The sequence below is a fragment of the Lethenteron reissneri genome, chromosome 41 (assembly GCF_015708825.2).
Source record: "Lethenteron reissneri isolate LAM-NWPU_2019-01 chromosome 41, ASM1570882v1, whole genome shotgun sequence".
NCBI classification, from domain to species: Eukaryota; Metazoa; Chordata; class Hyperoartia; order Petromyzontiformes; family Petromyzontidae; genus Lethenteron; species Lethenteron reissneri.
Window position 1 is genome coordinate 10,941,170 of NC_083819.1, and position 24,012 is coordinate 10,965,181.

The 24,012-nt window shown below is 52.1% G+C and overlaps 1 protein-coding gene across 2 annotated transcripts in view; it reads right to left on the reverse strand.

Moving 5' to 3' along the window:
• Positions 1–24,012, reverse strand: part of LOC133352793 (homeobox protein Meis1-like) — a 236,557-nt gene that overhangs the window by 202,754 nt on the left and 9,791 nt on the right. The window contains exons 1-2 of one of the 2 annotated variants that reach the window (XM_061568690.1): positions 22,454–22,539; positions 12,789–13,006 (exon numbers count right to left, since the gene is read on the reverse strand). In XM_061568690.1, coding sequence (XP_061424674.1) covers positions 12,789–12,961 — 173 coding nt within the window. In that variant the 5' untranslated portion in view covers positions 12,962–13,006; positions 22,454–22,539. Of the gene's footprint in view, positions 1–12,788; positions 13,007–22,453; positions 22,540–24,012 lie in introns of those variants that run through there. The other variant, XM_061568689.1, reaches the window with a different exon arrangement.

Sequence of the window (24,012 nt, forward strand, 5' to 3'; positions counted from 1 at the left end):
CCCTTGACCTCGAGCCCCGACCTCCCCCACCCCAGCCACGTTCACTCATCCCCCCCCCACAGGCTCTGAACTCAAGAGTCTGAACAGCAATAGCACCTTGCCACAGGCAGACCTCCTCAAACCAGGTCACCATACAGTCGTACAGCCAATGGTTAAATGCCCTGGCCAATTCTACGCATCACCCGTTGCTTTCCACTGGATGCGTTTCATCATCAACGGTGGCATGGTGGAAAAATAGTCCCAAGTCGCTTGGCTGCACGCCGTTGCACCTACTCTGCCCAGGTCCCATTAACGTTACAACTCCAGCGAAGTAGAGTGCGAAGCTTCAAAGGGCCACCCCTGGCTTGACACTCTCTTGTGGCGTGTTAAATGATCCACTGCAAGCCCAGTCTGCAAAACTAACAACTGGATGATGGGACCTTCCTTGCCAAGCGCCCGTAACGTAAACACGCGTGCGCTTTAGTTGTGACCGCGTCAGCTAAGACGTGAACAAACTCTCTGTGTCAAGAATCAACGTCGCTGCTGTGAGAACGCATTTTAGTTTTCAATCCCTCGTGGCAAAAGAACGGGAAGAGACCCCCCCCCCCCCACCCATGATTTCTAAACACAACGTAGCGTTACGGTCCTAAAATCGTTATTTTTGGGTGGGGCGACACTTTGTAAATGAGGAATTTGGAGAAAGATAGCAAAAAAACCTCCAAGAGAGGAGCGTTAGAGACAATAAACTCGCCCAGTGATTCAGGAATGCATCGGTATCTTGCGTAACGTTCCAAGAGCTCCACCACACCGTAGGCCTTGAAGTGCCGGATTAAGCTAGTGCGGGGACCGTAGCATTTGTAGCTACTTTTGCTGCTAGAATAATCCAGCACTGAGGTCTTGCCGACCACGTTTAGCCTGTGAACTGGTTCGCAGTGCGCGGAAGCTACACGAGTCGAGATTGAACAAGAGCTACATAGCTCAATTGGCCTTACCCTGTTTCGTTTACAGTTTGAGTTTAGTTTAAGAAGTAGCTTCTTACCATACGTTTGTATTAAAAATAGTATGTGCATCGTAACGTTGTTACTCAACGATACTTAAATACTGTACGGTACACTCATCCTGTGACGACGACTTCTATGTAGCGTGTGTACGAGTAGAAGTTGAGTGTGTGTACGTGTAGAAGTTGAGTGTGTGTGTACGTGTAGAAGTTGAGTGTGTGTGTATACGTGTAGAAGTTGAGTGTGTGTGTACGTGTAGAAGTTGAGTGTGTGTGTACGTGTAGAAGTTGAGTGTGTGTACGTGTAGAAGTTGAGTGTGTGTGTACGTGTAGAAGTTGAGTGTGTGTGTACGTGTAGAAGTTGCATGTGTGTGTACGTGTAGAAGTCGCGTGTGTGTGTACGTGTAGAAGTTGCATGTGTGTGTACGTGTAGAAGTTGAGTGTGTGTGTGTACGTGTAGAAGTTGAGTGTGTGTGTACGTGTAGCAGTTGCATGTGTGTGTACGTGTAGAAGTTGCATGTGTGTGTACGTGTAGAAGTCGCGTGTGTGTGTACGTGTAGAAGTTGAGTGTGTGTGTACGTGTAGCAGTTGCATGTGTGTGTACGTGTAGAAGTCGCGTGTGTGTGTACGTGTAGAAGTCGCGTGTGTGTGTACGTGTAGAAGTTGTGTGTGTGTGTACGTGTAGCAGTTGCATGTGTGTGTACGTGTAGCAGTTGCATGTGTGTGTACGTGTAGAAGTTGCATGTGTGTGTACGTGTAGAAGTCGCGTGTGTGTGTACGTGTAGAAGTTGAGTGTGTGTGTACGTGTAGCAGTTGCATGTGTGTGTACGTGTAGCAGTTGCATGTGTGTGTACGTGTAGAAGTCGCGTGTGTGTGTACGTGTAGAAGTTGAGTGTGTGTGTACGTGTAGAAGTTGAGTGTGTGTGTGTACGTGTAGAAGTCGCGTGTGTGTGTACGTGTAGAAGTCACGTGTGTGTGTACGTGTAGAAGTTGAGTGTGTGTGTATACGTGTAGAAGTTGAGTGTGTGTGTACGTGTAGAAGTTGAGTGTGTGTGTACGTGTAGAAGTTGAGTGTGTGTGTACGTGTAGAAGTCGCGTGTGTGTGTACGTGTAGAAGTTGAGTGTGTGTGTGTGTACGTGTAGAAGTTGCGTGTGTGTGTGTGTACGTGTAGAAGTCGCGTGTGTGTGTGTACGTGTAGAAGTTGAGTGTGTGTGTGTGTACGTGTAGAAGTTGCGTGTGTGTGTACGTGTAAAAGTTGAGTGTGTGTGTGTGTACGTGTAGAAGTTGCGTGTGTGTTTGTACGTGTAGAAGTTGAGTGTGTGTGTGTGTACGTGTAGCAGTTGCATGTGTGTGTACGTGTAGAAGTTGAGTGTGTGTGTACGTGTAGAAGTTGAGTGTGTGTACGTGTAGGAGTCACGTGTGTGTACGTATAGAAGTGTGTACGTGTAGAAGTCACGTGTAGAAGTGTGTACATGTAGAAGTCACGTGTGTGTGTACGTGTAGAAGTCACGTGTGTGTAGAAGGATGTACGTGTAGTCCGGCAAAATCCACTCCCTACCCCCTCGTGGTGCCAGGCGGCAACGCTGTGGTGGGCAGTGCCGTGGGGGGAGGGCCAATTTTAATTGGGTTTAACCAGGCTAGATTGTGTGAGGAGCTCACAAATCCTTGAAAGATCTGGACAAAGTCTCATCGGTGAGCTTCTCCGGCAGGCAAGGCTGCGCTGGCTTGGCCGGATCGAGGGGGCTAAACGGGCACGGCACAGGTTAGAGAAAAGATGGAGTGATATGGTACAGGAGGATGTGGAGCTGAGTGGACTTGCCAATGACTGGTAGCAGCGGTGTCAAGATCGGCCTATGTGGAGGAGGCTCTTGACGGAGGCTACTGGACAGTTGGAGGCAGTCGCCCTCCAACAACAACTGAGGGCGGAGGAACGACGCTCACAACAACGAGCGGAGCGCTGGGTAGCTAAAGAACAGCAAGTTGGCACACTAAGGGGCACAGGTGGTGCATCAGCCAGTCATCTCAGTCAGTCGACCTGTGGCATCTGGGTCTGCCCCGTGACCTCCTGCCAGCGGGCGTTCGACACTTCTCGTGGCCGTAAGGTGCACATATCCTGGCACAAGCGTCGTGGAGACGTCACCGCCACGTAGTGGCGAATGGCGGTTGTTGTTATATACGTGTAGAATTGTCTACGTGTAGAAGGCACGTGTGTGTAGAAGTGTGTACGTGTAAATGTGTGTGTGTGTAAGTCGCGTGTGTGTAGAAGTCGTGTGTTTAGAAGTCACGTGTGTGTGTAGAAGTCGTGTGTGGCGTAACGTACGGTGCGAAAGAAGTTCAACATACAGGGCGTGGGGATGGCATTGGCTCCGATGTATCATGGCAGGGGTCAGTCTCCTCCGTAAGAAGACGAGTAGAGTTCATACAAAGCTACATCTAAGTAATCTTATGTAAGTATGTTGAACTTATTTCAACATTCTGTACATACATACGCAGCCAACCGAAGGAAGGAAATCAAACTAATACACAAAAAGCAGTTCTAAAGAAGTGAGTTTGTCAATCTAGACGATTTAAAAGTGACAGCTCCCGGTGGCTTCCTAATATCGTAAAGGAAGAACGTTCCAGACAGTCGCATCTGAAAGCGCCGCACGATGCGGTGACCACCGCCGCCTTTGTTCGACGGCCCAGCCGACAAGCCGCTGCTGCTGCTGCTGCTGCGAGGATGAGCGCACTTCGCGTGATGGTTTACGCTCCTTGGACATTGTGACTGCAACATTTTGCCACGAAAGGGCATAAACACGCGCCGTGCGCACACACACAGGATGCCTGCTACCTACGCTGCTGATGATGCTGCTGCGGGATTGCGTCGGAATTTTAAGGGCGCAGTTTGTTTTCACGTAAACTTCATTTTGTATTTTGTACGTGTTATTTTTTTGTCGTGTGTTTCACCCGCATTCTAAACGAACACGCCTGACACTAACCTTCCCAAAGAAGTAGACGCAGAGAAAATCTGCAATATTCTCATCGTAACAGTTTTTCCTACAAAATACAATGACGATGACAGGGTCCGTTTCTCAACAAGTGTTAACAATCAGACTTGCGTTGCGCTGATCGCATGAACATCGAGATGGGTTTGACTCCAATGTATCACCGCTACAGGCAGTCAACTTCAGTTGCGTTACAGCACGCGTTTCTCTTCGAGTAACTGCCGTCATGGACGTGTGCGTGGGTATATTGTGAGCGACACTCGCAACAAGTTGGTTCAGCTGGTGGTGCATCGAGCAGTCATCTCAGTCAGTCAACCCATGGCACCCGCGGCTCTGTCCCGTGACCTCCTGTCAGCGAGCCTTCGACACTTCACGTCACCGTCTCTTAGTGGCGAATGGCGGGTATTTGTATATTCGTGTGTCGCTGGAACATTAGGCGTGTGAAACAGCGGTATTGGCGTTCGAAGCTTTTGCTAAAATCCCAGCAGCCTAAGTGAAATTCCTGGTTATGTGCCCTAATTCTAAATTGACATCAGAGTTGAATCTTTGCATTACACACACATTCAGACTGGAATAACCAGCCTGTGTTGCAGGGTGGACTGTGGACGCTACAACCGAGACAGCTGTACATGCGTGATTCTGAGCAAGTGGTGTCATTTCCACGTTTTCATGGCAGGCGTCAGTATCTCCACAGGAAGACGAGTACAGGACACGCAACAGCTAAATCGAAGTAATCTTCATGAATTTCGTTTTTTATCATACCCCACGAACTCTAGCTGGATCGGTTAAACTCACCGGTACAAACCATACTATGGGGCAATGCTATGTTAACCCTTTCCCAGCAGCACATGCCCTCGAGAAACCCGCAATATTGTGTGTGTGGCAGATCGTGCGGGCGTGGTGCTGGCCACCCACCCCCTCGTGTGCCGCTTCGGCCTTCATGGGTGCTCGCTAGCAGCACTTGCCCAAACAGTCTATTCCAGACTATACGGGGGACCTTTGTTTTGTATGTGTGTGCGCGTGAGCGTCGGCCAGATTATGGGGAGTTGTGGCGCAGTGGTTAGAGCACTGCGCTACGAAGCCGGCATCCCTTGTTTGATTGCTACTCACGGTCAACAGCAGTGACAGCGATTATCTGAACCGGTATTGGGCCTCCCCTAAGTAAACTCAGCCTCAAATGAGTACCTGGTCTAGAGTACATACATTGCCACTAGGGAGACAAAGGCAGCCGGGCGTGGTGCTGGCCACCCACTCCCTCGTGTACCTTGCCGGCCTTCATAGGTGCTCACTAACATCTTTGCCTTTGTCCACCAGATAACAAATAAACGAGACTCATTTGTTCATGTGCGCCACAGTGTAGTGATTTAAATGTGCACCACGTAGCTAATTGTATGGGAACCTGTTTAATAAATATTAATGGCACTAATGGTAATTCAATGCTGCCCTAACACTGTGAACTGAGCAATTAAACAGCTGTGAAATTGGGGTCTGGGAAAGCACACTGTACGATTTTAAACTCGCGTGAGTGTTAAAGTTGTATTATGTATCACATGCCCCCTCTTGTTATGCACGCCTGTGTGCGGGGGGGGGGGAGGCTACGGTGGTAATGAGGAACTGAAAAACAGACGTCAGCAACGTAATGCGAGGATTTACTTTTCATTATTCGGCGTCGTTAGGCTTGCAGGCATTGCACGAAACGCGTCCGAGAGCACTCGTCCGCCGAGGAGATGGAGTGAGGACATCGGCCCGTGGGCCTGTGCTGGGTGGATTTTTGTTGTTGTTACATCATGAGGAGTGGCGGCGTCTTGGAGAGGCATTCATCCGGCAGTGAATTGTGACCATGGCTGCTGCTGATGATGATGAGATATGTTTAGGTCAAATGTGTTGAAAACAAATCACTGCATGTGCATCTAGACACTTTTATTTTAATGGCACTAATCATCATTCTGATTATTATTTCAAAATGTGTAATATAGCAACGGCACTTGTAGTATTGATGACAGCTTTAAAAAAGATTAATGCTGTCCTTATGTACTCCATCACTCGGTCCGTGCATTCTTATTGGACAATCCATACGCACACCTGGGGTGCAAACGGCGCTACGCCGTCAAAGGGTAGATACAGGGAAGCCTCTGGAGACTGGACACAGGGAAGCCAGAGGTTGGGGAATGCCAGTAATGCTCTTAGAAGTGCAGAGAAATACTTTAAAGAAACGAAAGTTCCTGCCGGAACGCTGCTCGCATGCATGGAAGTGCATGGTTGGTGTTCAGCCATTAAAATATCACTGGGTATCTGTAACAAAGAGCTTCATAGCTCATCGGATTCCTCCAGTATAAATACATATTTCGATGTTCATATATGAAGTGACAATATATGTGATTGATTCAATTTATTTTGAAATGTAATCTCCCAAAACAGAGTAAGAGCCAAGTCAATTAGCAGCAGACCACGTGATAGCCCAATGTTCTTCACTAATGTTCAGAGGGAGGCACTTTCTCCGATAAGACATCATCAGTGTGAGGACCACCGCACATTTGAAACCATTGGGGGCTTAACAGCAGCGCGATTATGATGATGGGGCGGTGTTTTCGCTCTTTGTGTATTGTCGGGGTCCGCACTAAAGGCCACCAGGCCTTGCAATGACGAACGCTGTGGTAGCCCGATCCTGTGGTTAAACGTGTCCATTACGGGTGGTAATCCCCTGCGTCTCCCCTTCGTGTATACCGTTTGTTTAACTTATTTCGCACCGTACGTAGCCAACCGTGCTCATGACTACATTACTGTAAACACGTGTTTTGAAATACGGTTTAAATTCTGTAAATATTTATCGGAGATTCATGTTCCAATTAATAAACCGTGCAGTTTTTATAAAGCACAGTACTTAGAGCAAGAGTATTATTGACTTCCTGGGCATGTGATGGTAAGTGACTCATTCGTCCATGTAGTGGTATGCCAACTGTTATTAAATTGTAACTGATCGGTTAAAAGTTATTTGCGAATAATGAATCACGATCGTGATTGTTGGCATCACCACCGCCGATCATTGTGATCCTCTTATCCAAGGATAATACAATTCACTTAGCACCTGCCGTGACCGCTTGTGTGGGTGACTCGTCGTCACAATCGCGAAAAAGAAGATCCGACAAATGCGAGGGGTGTTCGTGGATCGGAATTGATGACCCCGGATAACAAGGATTTACACATCCGATACTCGGAGTTTCACGTGGAGGGGGGGAGGGCGGTGCAGGTGACAGACGGCACACGCGCAACACCAAGCCAAGTCTCCGTCAGTGCCGAATTATCCCAGCAGCACGAGTAGCTACACATGATGCTACGGGCCCCGCACTTTCAAGGGCCATCGCGCTAAATGCTTTAAAGCTGTCAATTCCGGTTCAGTGATTCTGCACTTGCTCTATTGCTATAGTACGATACCGCCTTCAACGTTTATGAACGACTGGGTGTTAAGGTTAGCGAGTTGTCGTATTATCTGCAAGTTAAAAACGTGTGTTTAAATATTTTTTTTAATTTAGGGCCGCTTTATAACAAAAGCTACAGGCCCCGCACTCGCTTAATCTGGCACTGGTCTCAGCGTGCACTCGTGACCACGAGGAGGGAGAGGACGGGAGGGTGGGTGGGTTGGCGGTGGTGGTCACAGAGGCTCCCCTACCCTGACCCACATCCCACACGCCACCCCCAACTCCAAACGCCGAGTCTACGACACCACCGCCACCACCGCCCCCGCCCCTTGCTGCCCCCATTCAGGAGCCTCCTTGGCATGGACCGCACGTCGCCGTTTCTCGATGCCGGGCGCGACACCCGCTGAAAAGCACCCGGGCGGGCGGGAGGGCCGGGGTTGGGGCCCGGGTTGGGGCCCGGTTTGGGGGCCGGGCAGCACAAACCCCCGAGAGAGGGAAGGAGGGACGGTGGGGCACCCCGGACCACCCCCGGCCACCCTGCGCACGCCACGTGCATCTCAATGATGGGCTCGTCCCGGCGAGCCGAGGGGTTACTGCTCAAACTCCAACTGCGTACAGGGAGAGGTCGGCGGAGGCTAACGCTCTGTTTGACAAGGAGGCGAGGGCTTTAGAGTTCACGGAGGAGGAATGGGTGTGAGGGGGTGGCCCAGGGTAGGTGGGAGGGGTGGGAGGGGGTGGCCCTGGAAGGAGGGGGTGGCCCAGGAAGGAGGTGGTGGGAGGGGGTGGCCCAGGGAGGAGGGGGTGGGAGGGGTGGGAGGGGGTGGCCCAGGGAGGAGGGGGTGGGAGGGGTGGGCGGGGGTGGCCCAGGGAGGAGGGGGTGGGAGGGGTGGGAGGGGGTGGCCCAGGAAGGAGGTGGTGGGATGGGTGGGAGGGGGTGGCCCAGGGAAGAGGAGGTGGGAGGGGTGGGAGGGGGTGGCCCAGGAAGGAGGTGGTGGGATGGGTGGGAGGGGGTGGCCCAGGGAGGAGGAGGTGGGAGGGGTGGGAGGGGGTGGCCCAGGGAGGAGGGGGTGGGAGGGGTGGGAGGGGTGGGAGGGGGTGGCCAGGCATGCAGCTCCCAGGTTTTTCTGGGTGCTGTTGCCGCTGACAATCAGGTCAATTACATCTTGAGGGCTTGTTTTTTAATTAGAGGAGCTGACTTGTCAGTAGAAATACGAGGTGGTGAATGGAATGGCTGTGTTTCTTCTTCTTCTGTCGAATGAACATGTGTGGCGATACACCCCGCCTGTATGTTTAAAGTTGGCACCGGATGAGGTGCCAACTTTAAACATACAGCAGTCAAACTTTCAGGATGCGTGCCTGTCATTAATCCCAACGAAACTTTTGCGCATTCTAAAATGTGTGATGGGATTTAATGGCTGCGTCGCATGGCTCCCTCTGTCTTTGTTTTGTGTGTGCGCGTGTGTGTGGAGAGAGAGAGGGGCGGGGGGGGCATGCGACGAGGAAGGTCGCTAAACAAAGGGGAGACGGAGTGACGAAATCAGAGGCGTGTGTTGAGTGTTGTTGAGCGAGCCGCGTGGAGGCTGAACCCCCACCACCACCACTACCACCACCACTACCACCACCACTACCACCACCGCCACCACCATCGTCATTGCCACCACCCCGAGGGCAGTGGCCGTGTAAATGAGACACGGGGACGGCGCAGAACAAAAAAGTGACGCAGATCGACGGTGCCCCGAGTCGTGCCCCACTATTCATTAACGCGGGGGGTGGTGGGGGGGCATCGGTGGTGCCACACACAGCCACTGCCCTGCGCGTCCAGCCACAATCGTGCAGCGGCGGCGTTGGGGGAAGAACCGAAGGGTTTGATGTTTGGAGCAACGCTGCGGTTGTAAGGGAGGAAGAACTCGGGCTCTGTAGGACTGCAGAGATATCAGCCAGCGCTAGAGTCTGCATTTACCAGTGCGGGCTAGAGGCAGCCTTTACTCGTAGGGGCTTTGGTTTATTTTAAACGAACGTGAGAAGTTCAGAGCCGGGGTGGGCAACCCGCGGCTCTGTACTCCCTGCTTCGTGACGTAATGAGTGTGTGTGTGTGTCGTCACATCCGTTGCTGCTCTTAAATATTGAGTTTTGTACCGAATTCTAATGTTTTTTTTATCATCTGGTTTAGAACAAGAGTCAACTTTGAATTATAACACGAGGTCCAGGGAGATTGCGAACGAGAGTTAAAGTTGCTCGGAACAGGGGCTATGGTCTGTCTAATCCGTAATACGTGCTGGACATTGGCACACAGTGTGTCACCGTAGATGGTGAGGCCTGTATCCATCCAGCATTGGTTGAATAATAACATGTAAGTGACACGACTGCCGTGTCACCTCGCGCCGCACGGGGACAGCTGCCTCTGGGGGTTCCCTCTGAAAAATGTTTGCGATGAGTTGTAACGTCACCAACCAACAACGCCACGCGCATGCACAGAGTAATATTATTCCACCGTGCCTGTAACGATAACAACAACAAATGCACGTGGTTTTTATTTTACCAGCCGGTGATGTGACCTCAGGTAAAGAGATTGTTGTTGTTATTGCTGTAACTTCTGCGTGTGTGGGACGCGTCACCCACTCGGCACACAATGGGACTGCCGAACAGCGGCGCTTATTATTATTTATGTATGGAACGCATGAACTTTGGAAGCTGAAAACCAGCATTGATTTTCTGACACGATTAATAAATCACCACCGAGCCCAGGAGCCGCCTCCCCGCGCCAGTTACAATGGCGAGCTGCTATAAACAAGTCCGCGCGTGTCACCTGTGCCGATCCGACACCACAGTAAATATGCGCGCAGAGCTGCCCCTAGGGTAGGCAGCGAGGCGGGGCGACCGCCCCGGGACCCGCGCTTTGGGGGTCCCCGCGTTTCGACGGATGCACCCCGCTGTGTACGGCGCTGTATGGACGCGTGAGGGACGCGTGTGCAAGGGGGCCTCGGTCACGTGTTCTCAGGCAAATTGTGACGAATTGAATTCTACACTACGTCGGTCGCCGAATCGCAGACGCTTTAGCACACGGGGTTACGTTGACCAAAGAGTAAAGATTGCTCAGACGCTGGCCAAGCAGACCCAGGATGTGAAGTAGCATTGCCAGTGGGCATCAGAAAGGTCCAAGCTAATGACGGCTCTTCACTCATTGTGTAGTTGTGCAGGACTTGTGCGCACCACGCTCTGCGGATGGTGAGACGCTCCGGAAAATAAAACCGCACCTAGGATTTTGCACGGTTGGCTACGTACGGTGCGAAAGAAGTTCAACATACAATACGCGATGGCAAACTTGTGCCCGGTTTCAATAAAGTTCTATAAAATCTGGTAAAAAAAACACATAACTACAGCTACCTGATTAAAACGTGCAACCCAAACTTTTGCTTCCAACTACAGGGGACAACATTCGTGTCTTATAATCCAGAGAATACGGTGTACTGCGTGTGGTATCCCTGCATCTGAGCATGGCCAAGTGTTCCAACATGAGTAGTAGATTGTTGTGGTTTTGTTGTGTGCGGCAAATGCATAACCGCTTGTATGACGTCGAGTGCACGAGTGTATCATGTGGGGAGTGGTCGTGGATTGGGCCACGAACCCAGATACCCGAGTTCGATTCCCGCTCACGACCAATAACAGTGGCGAATATTTTCAACGGGTCCTGGGCCTACCCCTAGGCCGACTCAGCCTCAAATGGGTTTCTTTAGCACCGTGGAAACATCACCACTGGAGTAACAACGGCGGCCGGGCGTGGTGCTTGCCTCTCAACCCCCGTTATGTGCCGGCTATCATGGGCGCTCGCTAACAGCACTTGCCCCAACGTTCTATCGAGTCTATACGGGTGATCTTTGTCTTCGTGTGCCCAAGGGAAAGCCTGTCGAGCCGAGTGACGTTTGTCAAAGCAAACGCCGCGAGCGAGACCAACGCAGCCCCGGTTGTAGGTGGCGATGTGGACAACCGTTCCCTTTGGAAGCGCTGTCACGGGCGGTGATCAATGCGAGGAACTTGGGGCAATGGCGCGAGCGTGTAGCGTCCTGGGAATGATGATGACGACGACGATGAGTGACGGGGCCATCGAGGACGCTACAGTGGTTGGTGAGCTCGCACGTGTCCACGCGCATGACAACGCCGTTTGCTAACTGCGCCCCGCTGGGACGAGTATGCGGACCGTGACAGCTGAATGACAGAGGCCCGATGCCGACATCAAAGCAAGGTTGGGAGCGCTTAAACTCGTTCATCTGTCTCTCCTTAACCGGGGGAGAGGGATGGGTGGTGGGTGGGGGGGCATGATAACTATCCCTATTCGATGGTATTCGTGCGTACGTTGGCAGCTGCAATGTGAGTCGGGATGTCGAAACCAATGTCGAGCGGTGCTGGCCACGACGGGAGGGCTTCAGCATCGAGAGAGAGAGCGCGAGTTCGTGTCGCTGTTCCTCCTCCTCCTCCGTTGAAGGGGCGCAGGCTACGGTGCGTTGACTGTGTGGTCCATAGTTTGAGTTGCATGGCCACAATCGCACGACTGAGGCTTGTCTATTTAATGTTCCGTTCGTGAAGGAGATGCGCGCTTCTCGTAAGGATCATCCAATATGAGACAACGAGTACTGCTAAGTTGTATCGCTACTAGGGAACCTACCCTCATTTAAAACCGGGCCACGTTATTCAAATTGTTATCAAATGGGTCGCCATGGTGGCGAGATGTTAACTACCTCGCCTGGTATACAGGAGATCATGGGTTCAACCCCGACCCTGACGCCTGCTGAATATTTGGAGTTTGGGTGTCTCTCTCTCCGATGGTCGCGTGATTTTTTTTCTCGGGTCCTCCGGATTTTCCCCTCCACATTTAGAATCAACGTGCGTTTAGGGTGTTTGGTTGCTATCATTTTCCACGTGAATAGACACTTCGTTGAGCTATCGCTTGCGATAGCCAGGTCGCTTCTGGAGAAGAGTTACGTATCTCAGTGGGCCTTACCTGGTACAACAAGTATAGTTTAAAAATATTGTTTAAATCGGTAAAAAAAAAAGAATGCCCAAAACTTTGAGCACAAACCAAAAGGCCTCCTGGCCACTATGCGATGCAATTGTTTTGTGGCAGTTATCCCCGGGGGCTTCCGCCTCTTATACGCACGCGGTGAGTTAACAGCGGTGCATCACCGGCATGCGCACGTGTGCGTGCGTGACGATGAGAAGCCTCGCCCCGTCGCTTCAAACTGCCGCGCCCGGAGAGATCGAATCCGAACTGGCGACTCCATTGCATCGCACGTTCAGCACCGCGGGCTACTCAGCGGCAGCATTGAAATCAATCGCAAATGCCAGGGGCAAAGGGGGCAGCCCTGCAATTCCCTCGCGCGTGACGCCGCCGCTCGACCCTGTCTCTTGGTGTTCACCCGTAAATGGAGTCCTTGTCTCTCTTGACGCTGTCGCCCGACGCGGAGCCGAGCGGAGGAGGCTGCGGGTGCCCGTAGGGCGGCGCGTGCAGCGGGGGCCCCGGGGGCAGGTGGTGGTGGTGGTGGTGCAGGCCCCGGGGGCCGTGCGGGTCGCCGTAGACAGACGCGGCCATGGCCGGCGTGAGCCCGTCCAGACCTCCGTACGGGAGCTCCTCGTACTGCCGACAAGCACAGGGCGGGGGGAGACATGGGGTTGCTAACGTGCGGTGCAAAAGAAGTTCAACGTACATGCGTGTAACATACATACATACATGGGGAGGGGGGGTGAATGTTGTGCACGTGGCGATCGACTGAATGCATCGGCGGCATCTCAAAGCGTCTCTCGTCACATCTCAACCACGGCAACGGCCCCCAGTTGCAGTCCCGTCACCAGCCAGCGTTTGCCAATGGACATGAGGTCGCCGGTCAGGGTCTGCTTGTTTACTTGCTACGGCACGAGGGAGGCGGCGGTGATTTTGCACTCCCGTCGTGTTCTTCTAGTGCTTGTTGTTGTTTTAACGTTCTGACCCCGTGCCCCTTTATTGGACAAATGTCGAAAAAAAGAGCTTTATAGCTCATCGGATTCCTCCTGCAGCGCACGTAAATATTCGTATGATGATTCTGCCACGACTCATGGGTGTAGCTGCTCCAGGGCGCCCCTCGACAGCGCTACTTGGGCTGCTCATCCCCCCTGGCCGTTACTTTTGTATTCTGAGCCAGACGGTCCCAAGTTCGACCTCTCCATCTCGGGCGGCGAACGTGAGCCGGGTGGGTTCCAGTCAACCTCAGCCCCCGCGTCGGGTATCGAGGAAGATACGACGGGCGCTTAACTCGTGTTGGAAGCAAACTCAAATAGAAACTTCAAATCACGGCCACACGGCACCGTCGTAGCTTCTCCTTGCGAAGTCGCCGCATGGATGCGGGGCGTTAATGGGTGACGGTCACAACAGGGGACACGGCCATAGTGAGCCGGGTTCACTACCGTGCCATCGAACTCGCGCGGGAGCGAGCGGGACACGCGGCGCTGGGTGTGCATAGCTACGAGTTGAGAGCCGTGCGGGGTTTCGTGTCCCTGTAAAGACCAACCCCCCATCCCCCCATCCCCACCCCCACAGCAGTCAGTGACGGCAGTGGTCGGGAGACGAACACGGAGTCAAATTCTCGCGAACGTGCACACATTCACTCACACACATTCACTCACACATTCACTTACAAGTTCAATTACACGCACATTCACTCACACATTCACTTACGAGTTCAATTACACACACATTCACTCACACATTCACTCACACATTCACTTACACACACTCCCTCGCTCAGACTTTCACTCACACACACATTCACTTCACACATTCACTTCACACGCACACACACACATTCACACACGCACACACACACATTCACACACGCACACACTCACACACGCACACACGCACAAAGACACATATCCTCCGTACCGTCTTCGACCGACTTCTGGGTCAAGTGTTGTTACCGAGAACCTATGAAGGCCAGTGCCACTTCCGCCCGTCTTTGTATCCCTCGTCCCGATATTTACACATCGCACCAGGTATTCATTTTAGGCTGAGTCGACATAGGGGAAAGCCCAGGACCTGTTCATATTTTCTGTCTCCGATGTGACACACACACACGTGCATTTACTCACACACACATTCACTCACATGTATACACACATTCACTCACACACATATTAACTCATGTATACACACATTCACTCACACACATATTAACTCATGTATACACACATTCACTCACACACACATTAACTAACATGTATACACATTCACTCACACACATTCACTCACACGCACATTAACTCACATGTATACACACATTCACACACACATTCACTCACACGCACATTAACTCACATGTACACACACATTTACACACACACATTCACTCACATGTATACACACACACATGCACTCACATTCACTCACACACACATTCACTCACATGTACACACACATTCACTCACACAGACTTTCACTCACATGTATACACACACACATTCCCTCACACACACATTCACTCACATGTACACACACATTCACTCTCACACACATTCACTCACGCATTCACTCACGCATTCACTCACATTCACTCTCACACACACATTATCTCACATATCCACAGCCACATCACTCACAGACACATCCACTCGCACACCACGAAACTTCACGAACCCGAACTGTCTGGTGGAGTATGGTGGAGTGTGGTGGAGTGAGCGTGGTGGAGCGTGGTGGAGCGTGGTGGAGTGTGGTGGAGCGTGGTGGAGTATGGTGGAGTCTGGTGGAGCGTGGTGGAGTGTGGTGAAGTGTGGTGGAGTGTGGTGGAACGTGGTGGAGTGTGGTGGAGTGTGAGTGTGGTGGAGTGTGGTGGAGCGTGGTGGAGTGTGGTGGAGTGTGAGTGTGGTGGAATGTGATGGAGTGAGTGTGGTGGAGTCTGGTGGAGCGTGGTGGAGTGTGGTGGAGCGTGGTGGAGCGTGGTGGAGTGTCAGTGTGGTGGAGTGTGGTGGAGCGAGGTGGAGTGTGGTGGAGCGTGGTGGAGTGTGGTGGAGTGTGGTAGAACGTTGTGGAGTGTGGTGGAGTGTGAGTGTGGTGGAGTGTGGTGGAGTGTAGTGGAGCGTGGTGAAGTGTGGTGGAGCGTGGTGGAGTGTGGTGGAGTTTGGTGAAGTGTGGTGGAGTGTGGTGGAGCGTGGTGGAGTGTGGTGGAGTGTGAGTGTGGAGGAGTGTGGTGGAGCGTGGTGGAGTGTCAGTGTGGTGGAGTGTGGTGGAGCGTGGTGGATCGAGGTGGAGTGTGGTGGAGCGTGGTGGAGTGTGAGTCTGGTGGAGTATGGTGGAGCGAGGTGGAGTGTGGTGGAGCGTGGTGGAACGTGGTGGAGTGTGGTGGAGTGTGACTGTGGTGGAGTATGGTGGAGTGTGGTGGTGCATGGTGAAGTGTGGTGGAGTGTGAGTGTGGTGGAGTGTGGTGGAGTTTGGTGAAGTGTGGTGGAGTGTGGTGAAGTCTGGTGGAGCGTGGTGGAGCGTGGTGGAGTCTGGTGGAGTGTGGTGGAGTGTAGTGGAGTCTGGTGGAGTGTGGTGGAGTCTGGTGGAGTGTGGTGGAGTGAGTGTGGTGGAGTGTGGTGGAGCGTGGTGGAGCGTGGTGGAGTTTGGTGGAGTGTGGTGGAGTCTGGTGGAGTGTGGTGGAGTGTGGTGGAGTGTAGTGGAGCGTGGTGGAGTGTGGTTGGGTGTGGATGAGTGAGTGTGGTGGAGTGTGGTGGAGTGTGGTCAGTCCCACGCCCGTGACCGGCACGGCGTGTGGCGGCCTTTATCCAGCAGCGAGTTCAAAATCACTCACAACAAATAAAGTAACCCCCCCCCCACCACACCTCCTTTATTATCGATCATTATCCGGATTCAACGCTGCACTTTCAACCACCGCAATCTAACGCCGGTTGCTGTGTGAGTGTTTGACCAGACATCCACCGGGCGCACGTCTTGGGGCGCTGTTTACCCTCCCGAGCGAGGCGTCTTATAATAATCGCGGGAGAACGCGGCACGACGCAGCTCGGCCACATGCAGACGAATCGACAACTTCACGGGACTCCACACACTCGCCCCGATGCTGCCGATTCCCACCACTCACTGACTGTGCGTGCGTTTTTCATGCCGAGTGGACCTAGCGGCTGCACCCACGCTACTCCGGGGCCCGCGACGTTTCGGGCTACGGCCCTTCTTCATAGCGCGCAAACGATCCATCCGAAGTCCAGCTTCGGACAGCAATGTCTGGTTGCGATTAGTAACCCGAGTCCGATCGCCCGGTGCCGCGCCCGTTGAGATTGAAACCCAATAGCGTCCGTCCTGTTAGCGCGCCTATAAGCGTCTCGACGCGTACTGTCAGCGAGCATCTATTTTGGCTACTCAAGGGGGGAGAGGGCGGGGGGAGGGGTGGGGTTGGTGGGGGTCACTCTCAGGCACGGCTCGCAGGTCCGCGAGGTCGGCACGAGCAGCCCTCGTATGCATCATTGCGGCGTGATGGTGAGTCGACACAGAACGGGAAGGCGATGCCAACAGCAGCGGCAGCGGCTTCCTCTGCGCGTGATCGCAAAGTGGGCACGCGCAAGGGACGCGTTGCCACGCCGTCTGCTGGCGTGGCACGCCGGCGTGGGGCACGGCACGGCACGGGTTCCAATTCACCGCGGCTTAGCGAGCTGGGTTGGAACTCCCCGTGCGCTAATAACGCGCGGCACGAAACCGACCTGCTTTAGGCGGCCCGCGCGCGGCAGCGTCCACGAGTTATCATTACGATGATTATACTTTCATGGCTCTCATCGAATTACCCTAATTATACGGCGGTCTCCCCAAAGGGTCTTAACGTGACATTTACTCTCCGCTCGCAGGTTTAGCGATGCTGCGCGTCAACGCGCGGCCGTGTCTGTTCAGTGCAGCGGAGCGACTCCGTCCACGGCGCGCTGCGCGATGATCCGCGGGGTGCCACGGGCAGCTGGAGGCGAGTGAGCCCGAGTGCGTAGCTGTGAACTCCTTATCATCAGAGCCCCGAGCTTGTCACAGACCACTTCAGACCTTATCGGTCACCCCGTGCCCCTTATACATCGCAACGTTCACCCTACAAAGTGCCATCGCAAGGAAGAAACGCAAAGAAATAAAATGAACAAATGTTGTCCGTGTTGAAACGGCTGTACTGCCGTATGGGTCTGAAAACTCAATTTCCCTGCACAAAAATACGGGGTAAACCGTGTGGGTTGACACGGCATGGAGATGCGTGCTGAGATGAGCACTGGTATGAGTACTCGAGTGGTGAGTCGAGTATTGAGTGGAGCATTTTGATGAGTATTTCAGATTAGTGCTGCGACGACCATTGAGACGAGTCTAGTATCAAGATGAGTAACCATCGTACTGTACTCGGTTCTGAGAATCGGAGCACAGGCGTGCAGTGTGCGCATTGAGTTGCAATCCAGGCAAGTGGCATGTTTAGTGAATACTTCGTCACCGTCCGTTCCTCCCAACAGACATGCAGCCAGCAAATATTTTAAAAAAATTATTTGAGTGCGTGTGTGTAATATGATAAACAGATATTAATTAACTCGCAGATAATCGATAAATATACTTCGCTGCCCTTTATCAACTGATGTTATCCCGTGACAACAGAAATACGACTCGTGGTCGTAACGCATGCATCTGTATGTCAACTCGTTAAATACAGATAACATGTGCAGATTAAAACATCGTAATTCCATATTACATACATGAAGGCTTTTAGCCTGTGTGGGGCACGTTTCGCGTCACGTAAGAATGGAACGTTTCGGTCGCCTAGTCTTCAGCAGGAATAATAATATAGCGAGCTGCACCCACTGTGTGTGTGGTTGCCTTGCTGTTAGTGTAGCGGTTAGCGCTGCGCTACGAACCCGGCAACCTGAGTTCGATTCCCGCTCACGGCCAACACCAGCGACGATAATCTGAACCGGTCCTGGGCCTCCCTAGGTTGACTCAGCTTCAAATGAGTACCTCGTGCGATGTTTAAACATCGCCACTGGGGAGACAAAGGCGACCGGGCGTGGTGCTGGCCACCCACCCCGTCGTGTTCCGTGCCGACCTTAATAGGTGCTCGCAAACAGCACTTGCCCCAACAGTCTCGTAAAGTCTATAGGGGGATCTTTGCCTGTTTCGCCTCGCCGTTTTATTGTGGTCGTGACAATATTCATTGGGGGTATGTGCGCCGCACACACACACGGGTGTGACGCAAACTCCGTTTCGGAGGTTAAAAACATCGCGACTCAAACAGCCATGGATAAAGACGGAGTGGAGATCAAAGGGACGGAGCGCGTTCCCAGACGGATCGTGTGAAGGTGGGGCGGGTGGATGGTTGTTGGGAGGGCCTTGAGCCAGCGGTTGATAGACCATGGTGATGATCACGGTGGTGATGATGATGAAGACGATTACAGAGACCTGGACTGTGTAGGGCACACGGTCGACTCTACAGACTCGGGATCGGTATCTCTAGAGATTCCTCTGGGGTCGAGAGGAATCCCCGAGGCGCGCGCACGTACACGGTGAGTGGAACACGTGTACGCGTGTACCTACACGTGTATCTACACGGTGAGTGGAACACGTGTACGCGTACCTACACGTGTATCTACACGGTAAGTGGAACACGTGTACGCGTACCTATACGTGTATCTACACGGTGAGTGGAACACGTGTACGCGTACCTACACGTGTATCTACACGGTAAGTGGAACACGTGTACGCGTACCTATACGTGTATCTACACGGTGAGTGGAACACGTGTACGCGTACCTACACGTGTATCTACACGGTGAGTGGAACACGTGTACGCGTACCTACACGTGTATCTACACGGTAAGTGGAACACGTGTACCTCCACGTGTTTATTGGACCTACCGCAATACAAACTAAACATTCCCTGTACGATTTCGATTTAAAGCTTTCGTGACTGCAGGGATTCATCTTCTTGTTTCTTTCGGTAAAGTCACGTAGAAGGGAAGTAATAAAATAATAAAAATAAAACATAATAAAACAATTCTCACGACGTTTCGGCTACAACGCAAGCAGCCGTCTTCAGACGGCTGCTTGCGTTGTAGCCGAAACGTCGTGAGAATTGTTTTATTATGTTTTATTTTTATTATTTTATTACTTCCCTTCTACGTGACTTTACCGAAAGAAACAAGAAGATGATTCCCTGTACGGTCGGTGACGCACGGTGACAGGCACGTTCCGTGCACGAGACATCGTTCGTCTTGCGGCTCTGCGTCAACCCGCTGCTGGATGAGGAGGGTCCACACGCCGTGCGGGTCGCGGGGCTCCACTGACCCCTACCTCGCCGCGCCGGTGAAGGCGGTGGGCATAGAAGTGCAGTACAACGAGGTCTTTGTGACAACGCCGATCACACATTGTTTGAAATCAAACGTTTGTAGACATACACACACAGAACTGTATACGTATAAAACATAGTGGCTATACACGAATCGTATGATGACGAACATGCGTGATACACGTGTGGCGGGTGTGGCGGGTGTGGCGGGTGTGGCGAGTTACGTGGTGGAGGGAGCTGATAGAACCTCTATTGTGCACCACGACGTGCATCTCAATTGTACGAGCACCACAGACCAGCATCATCGTCATCGTTGAGAGGCTCTTTGTCATCCACTGCTGGATGAAAGCTTCCCCACGCATTGCCGCTCATGCTGGTTGTTTGACCATACTTCACCACGCTGGCCAATGTGGGTTGGTGAGAGAGACTGGATGTTGGGTGGGGTGGGAAGGGTGCAGATATGAATCGCCACTGATGTGAGCCGTGGCGGCTTCGTGACCACAGGGCGCAAATCCCACTGGAGGAATCCGATCAGCTATGAAGCTCTTTGTCACAAATAGAGTAATAATAATTTTCATTTTACATAGCGGCGTCATTCATGCGAACAGATACAACGCTGCACATTAATGATATACCAGCACCAAATCCCAGATGTCCACATTGTGTATACGTGGGGCACGTGGTTATTATACGAAGAAAAAGACCCCCCGTGTAGCCTTAACAGACTGTCGGGGCAAGTGCTGTTATCGAGTACAGCGGGAACAGATGAAGGCCGCCACGGCACTCGAGGGGGTGGGTGGCCAGCACCACGCCCGGCCGCCTTTGTCTCCCGAGTAGCGATGTTTTACACATCGCACCAGGTACTCAGTTGAGGCTGAGTCGACCTAGCGGAGGCCCAGGAACCCGTTCGGATAATCGTCACTGCTGTTGGTGGCCGTGAGCGGGAATCGAACTCGGGTTCGCCGGGTTCGCCGGGTTCGTAGCGCAGCGCGCTAACCGCTACACTACAGCTCCCCACTATTACACTGCGTGTGGAACACACACACCTTGACAAAGATACCCCGTATAGCCTTAACAGACTATTGGGACAAGTGTTGTTAGCGAGCACCTATGAAGGCCGGCACAGCACACGAGGTGGTGGGTGGCCAACACCACGCCAGGCCGCCTTTATCTCCCGAGTGGCGATGTTTACACACCGCACCAGGTACTCATTTGAGGCTGAGTCGACCTAGGGCAGGCCCAGGACCGGTTAAAATAATCGTCACCGGTGTTGTGCCGTGAGCGGGAATCGAACTCGGGTACGCCAGGGTTCGTAGCGCAGCGCGCTGACCGCTACAACTACCGCTCCCCACACAACACACGCACACGCACTCACCTACACCCCCGCACGTGTTGAGGTACATGTCACACACCTGTGCATTGCATGCGGCAGTATGCGGTGCAGACGTCAAATGGTGGATGCCTACCACCCACCGGCACATTGCACTTAACCTGTGCTTACTCGTAACCGCATGCCACTTGCACACGCAGGGTCTATGTACACACACGCACGAGGCGTGGCTCACGACACATACGCAGTACAACTATTTCAGATGATGTGCAAATCAAAACATATCCCGGTGAAGGGCAGTGGCCCGAAACGCCTTAGACATTTACTTTCTTCTCGACGACAGTAAATGTGCCATTGTCTATAATTGACCTGCCATTCAATGGCCAAGTTCGACGTAGCAGCTCCCTGCTTGGTACGACGTCACATCGCCAGCACAACGCAGAGGGTGCAACATCAACGTCCCTAACCTCCGGATTATAAGACGCAACGCCCCCCCCCCCGTATTCTAAAGCTTTCAGGGTGCGTCTTATAATCCGGTAGTTGAGTGCGCGCGTGCGTGCGTGTGAGTGTGTGCGTGTGTGTGAGTGCATGAGTGTGTGAGTGAGTGTGTGCGTGTGTGCGTGCGCGTGTGTGTGAGTGCGTGTGTGTGTGAGAGTGTGAGAGTGTGAGTGAGTGTGTGCGTGAGTGCGTGTGAGTGCAACTAGATTTGTGTAACTTTATTGGCAACGGGCATCCGTTTTGGCGCTGAGTCTTACATTACCAGACTCACAGCTCTACACATATACGTGTCTCCTCGTTTCTACGAAGGATATCACACAGTACGCGAACACAATGTAAATAACTGCATACAATGTCTGCGTTGTACACGCGTGCTAGCAATGTATACACCGTGTACAATGATGCATGCATTATGCAATGAATAGCCATTGTCTGCAATGATCGCACGTGATTTACGATGTTAGGAAGTATTCTTTGGTTTGTTCGGTAAAGTCACGTAGAAAGACACAGAGAGAGACACATAACATAGACACACAGAGTCTCTGTGTGTCTCTGTTGTGTCTCTCTCTGTGTGTCTGTTGTCTCTCTCTGTCTGTGTGTCTCCGTGTCTGTGTTTTGTCTCTCTCTCAAATTGAGTTCTACCTGATGACGACTACTTGTGTTGCAATCGAAACGTCGTATACTATTTCATTTATTTTCTTTCTACGTGACTTTACCGAAAGAAGCAAAGAGTAATCCCTGCAGTCACGAAAGCTTCTAATCAAGTTTGAATGTTAGCTATTGTAGTTTGCTGCTACAAATGTCCACTTTGTTGAGCTATCATTTGCGATATCCAGGTCGCTCCTGAATAAAAAAAAGGTGACTACCTCAGTGGGGCTTTGCCTGTTTAAGGTGGGGATGGTGTTGTTGTATTTGTGTGTGTGTTGGGTGATGTATTTACCTTTCTTGTACTTGACACTGCTATCGCGTGTTTGCGCTGTTTGTTGTTGCAACGTTCTTACCCCGTGTCCCCGAGCTTTATAGCTCATCGGATTCCTCCTGCAGTATAACATAAATATTCTGATTTAATACACGTATACTCATGCTAGCAGTTTGTGTACAATTTGGGCGACAGCTGCTGCTGGTTTGACAGTGGTGGACAAACACAACCATCAACCACATCAACAACCATCAACGCATTTGTCCATCATCCTGCGGCCTTAGAAGGGAATATATACATATATGACTTGGTGACGTTTCGGGCAACGGCCCTACATATTGTATGAAACGAACGATATCACATTGAGCAGTGGAACGGTGGGGGAGGGGGGTGACAGCATTGCGACCGAGACGTGTGACACGTGGAGTGAGTGCCACGCGAGGTTGCTGAGTGGCGGCTTGACACGAGAGGGAGGTGGTCTGATGGCGACCCGTGGCTGACTTCGCTTCAGGGAGGGGCTCTTTTGCCTACATTGTTCAATCATTCATAGTCGCTGTGTTACCACCACCCATGCCTGATGATGCCAAAACTCCCCGTTCGTTATTCACCCTGGTTATTTCAGTCGCAGTGTGTCGCTGTGTGTGTATATATATGCTACATCAGTGCGAATTGCGAAGCAAAATTAAAGTTTCGAACGAACGCAACGAGTGCCATGTCGCACGCGAACGGCAGGAATACGCGCGGCGACGCTGCGTCTTTAATGAACCAAATCTCACTCGAGGATGCATCATCGTGGCTGGAGTATTGCCTCGTTTGAACCTTTATGAATCTGTCTATTTTTTTTGGGGGGGGGGGAGCGGGGGGGCTTTTAAAACCCGAGCACCCCTTTCCCCCGAGTCACGGCACGGAGCACCGCGACACCCTAAGTCTGCACGACTTGGCTGTTGAATAATAATAACAATACTAATAATAAGAACAATAACAACAACACTAATAACAACAAGAATAAGAACAATACTAATAAGAACAATAACAACAACAATAACAACAACAATAAGAATAAGAACATCCCGTTCGCGTGCTGTGACGAGTCCGGTGTGCCTGCGGGTACGCGTGGATATCCCTGGCCATAGCGTGCAGAACGTCAGGATGTTGCAATACACCATGCGAGGATGAGGACTACAACATATTTGATCTAGCAAACAAACAAACACACAACTGGGAATCAGTCCCATTAATTATTGTAGATATATAGCGACCACTACAGGCATGGCGTGTACTCATCACTGCTCAACGATTGCGCGTATGTGTATATATATATAAATGTAGATGTACGGGTATCCGCACAACTACAGCGTTCAAGAATAGTTTCTAAAAGTGGGAGGGAAGATGTTGTTGATGTTGTTGTTGTTTTTGTTGTTCAGTGTGGGTGGGTATCGTGCGTCGTCGAGGAGATCGCAGTCACCCCGACCGAGCGCGTGAAGGGGCTGGGGTTTGGGTGGGGAGACGAGGCACTCGCCTGCGACCAGGTGAAGCCGCCACAGGTGACGCGCGTGTCAATGCACGTGGAGGAGTGCGGC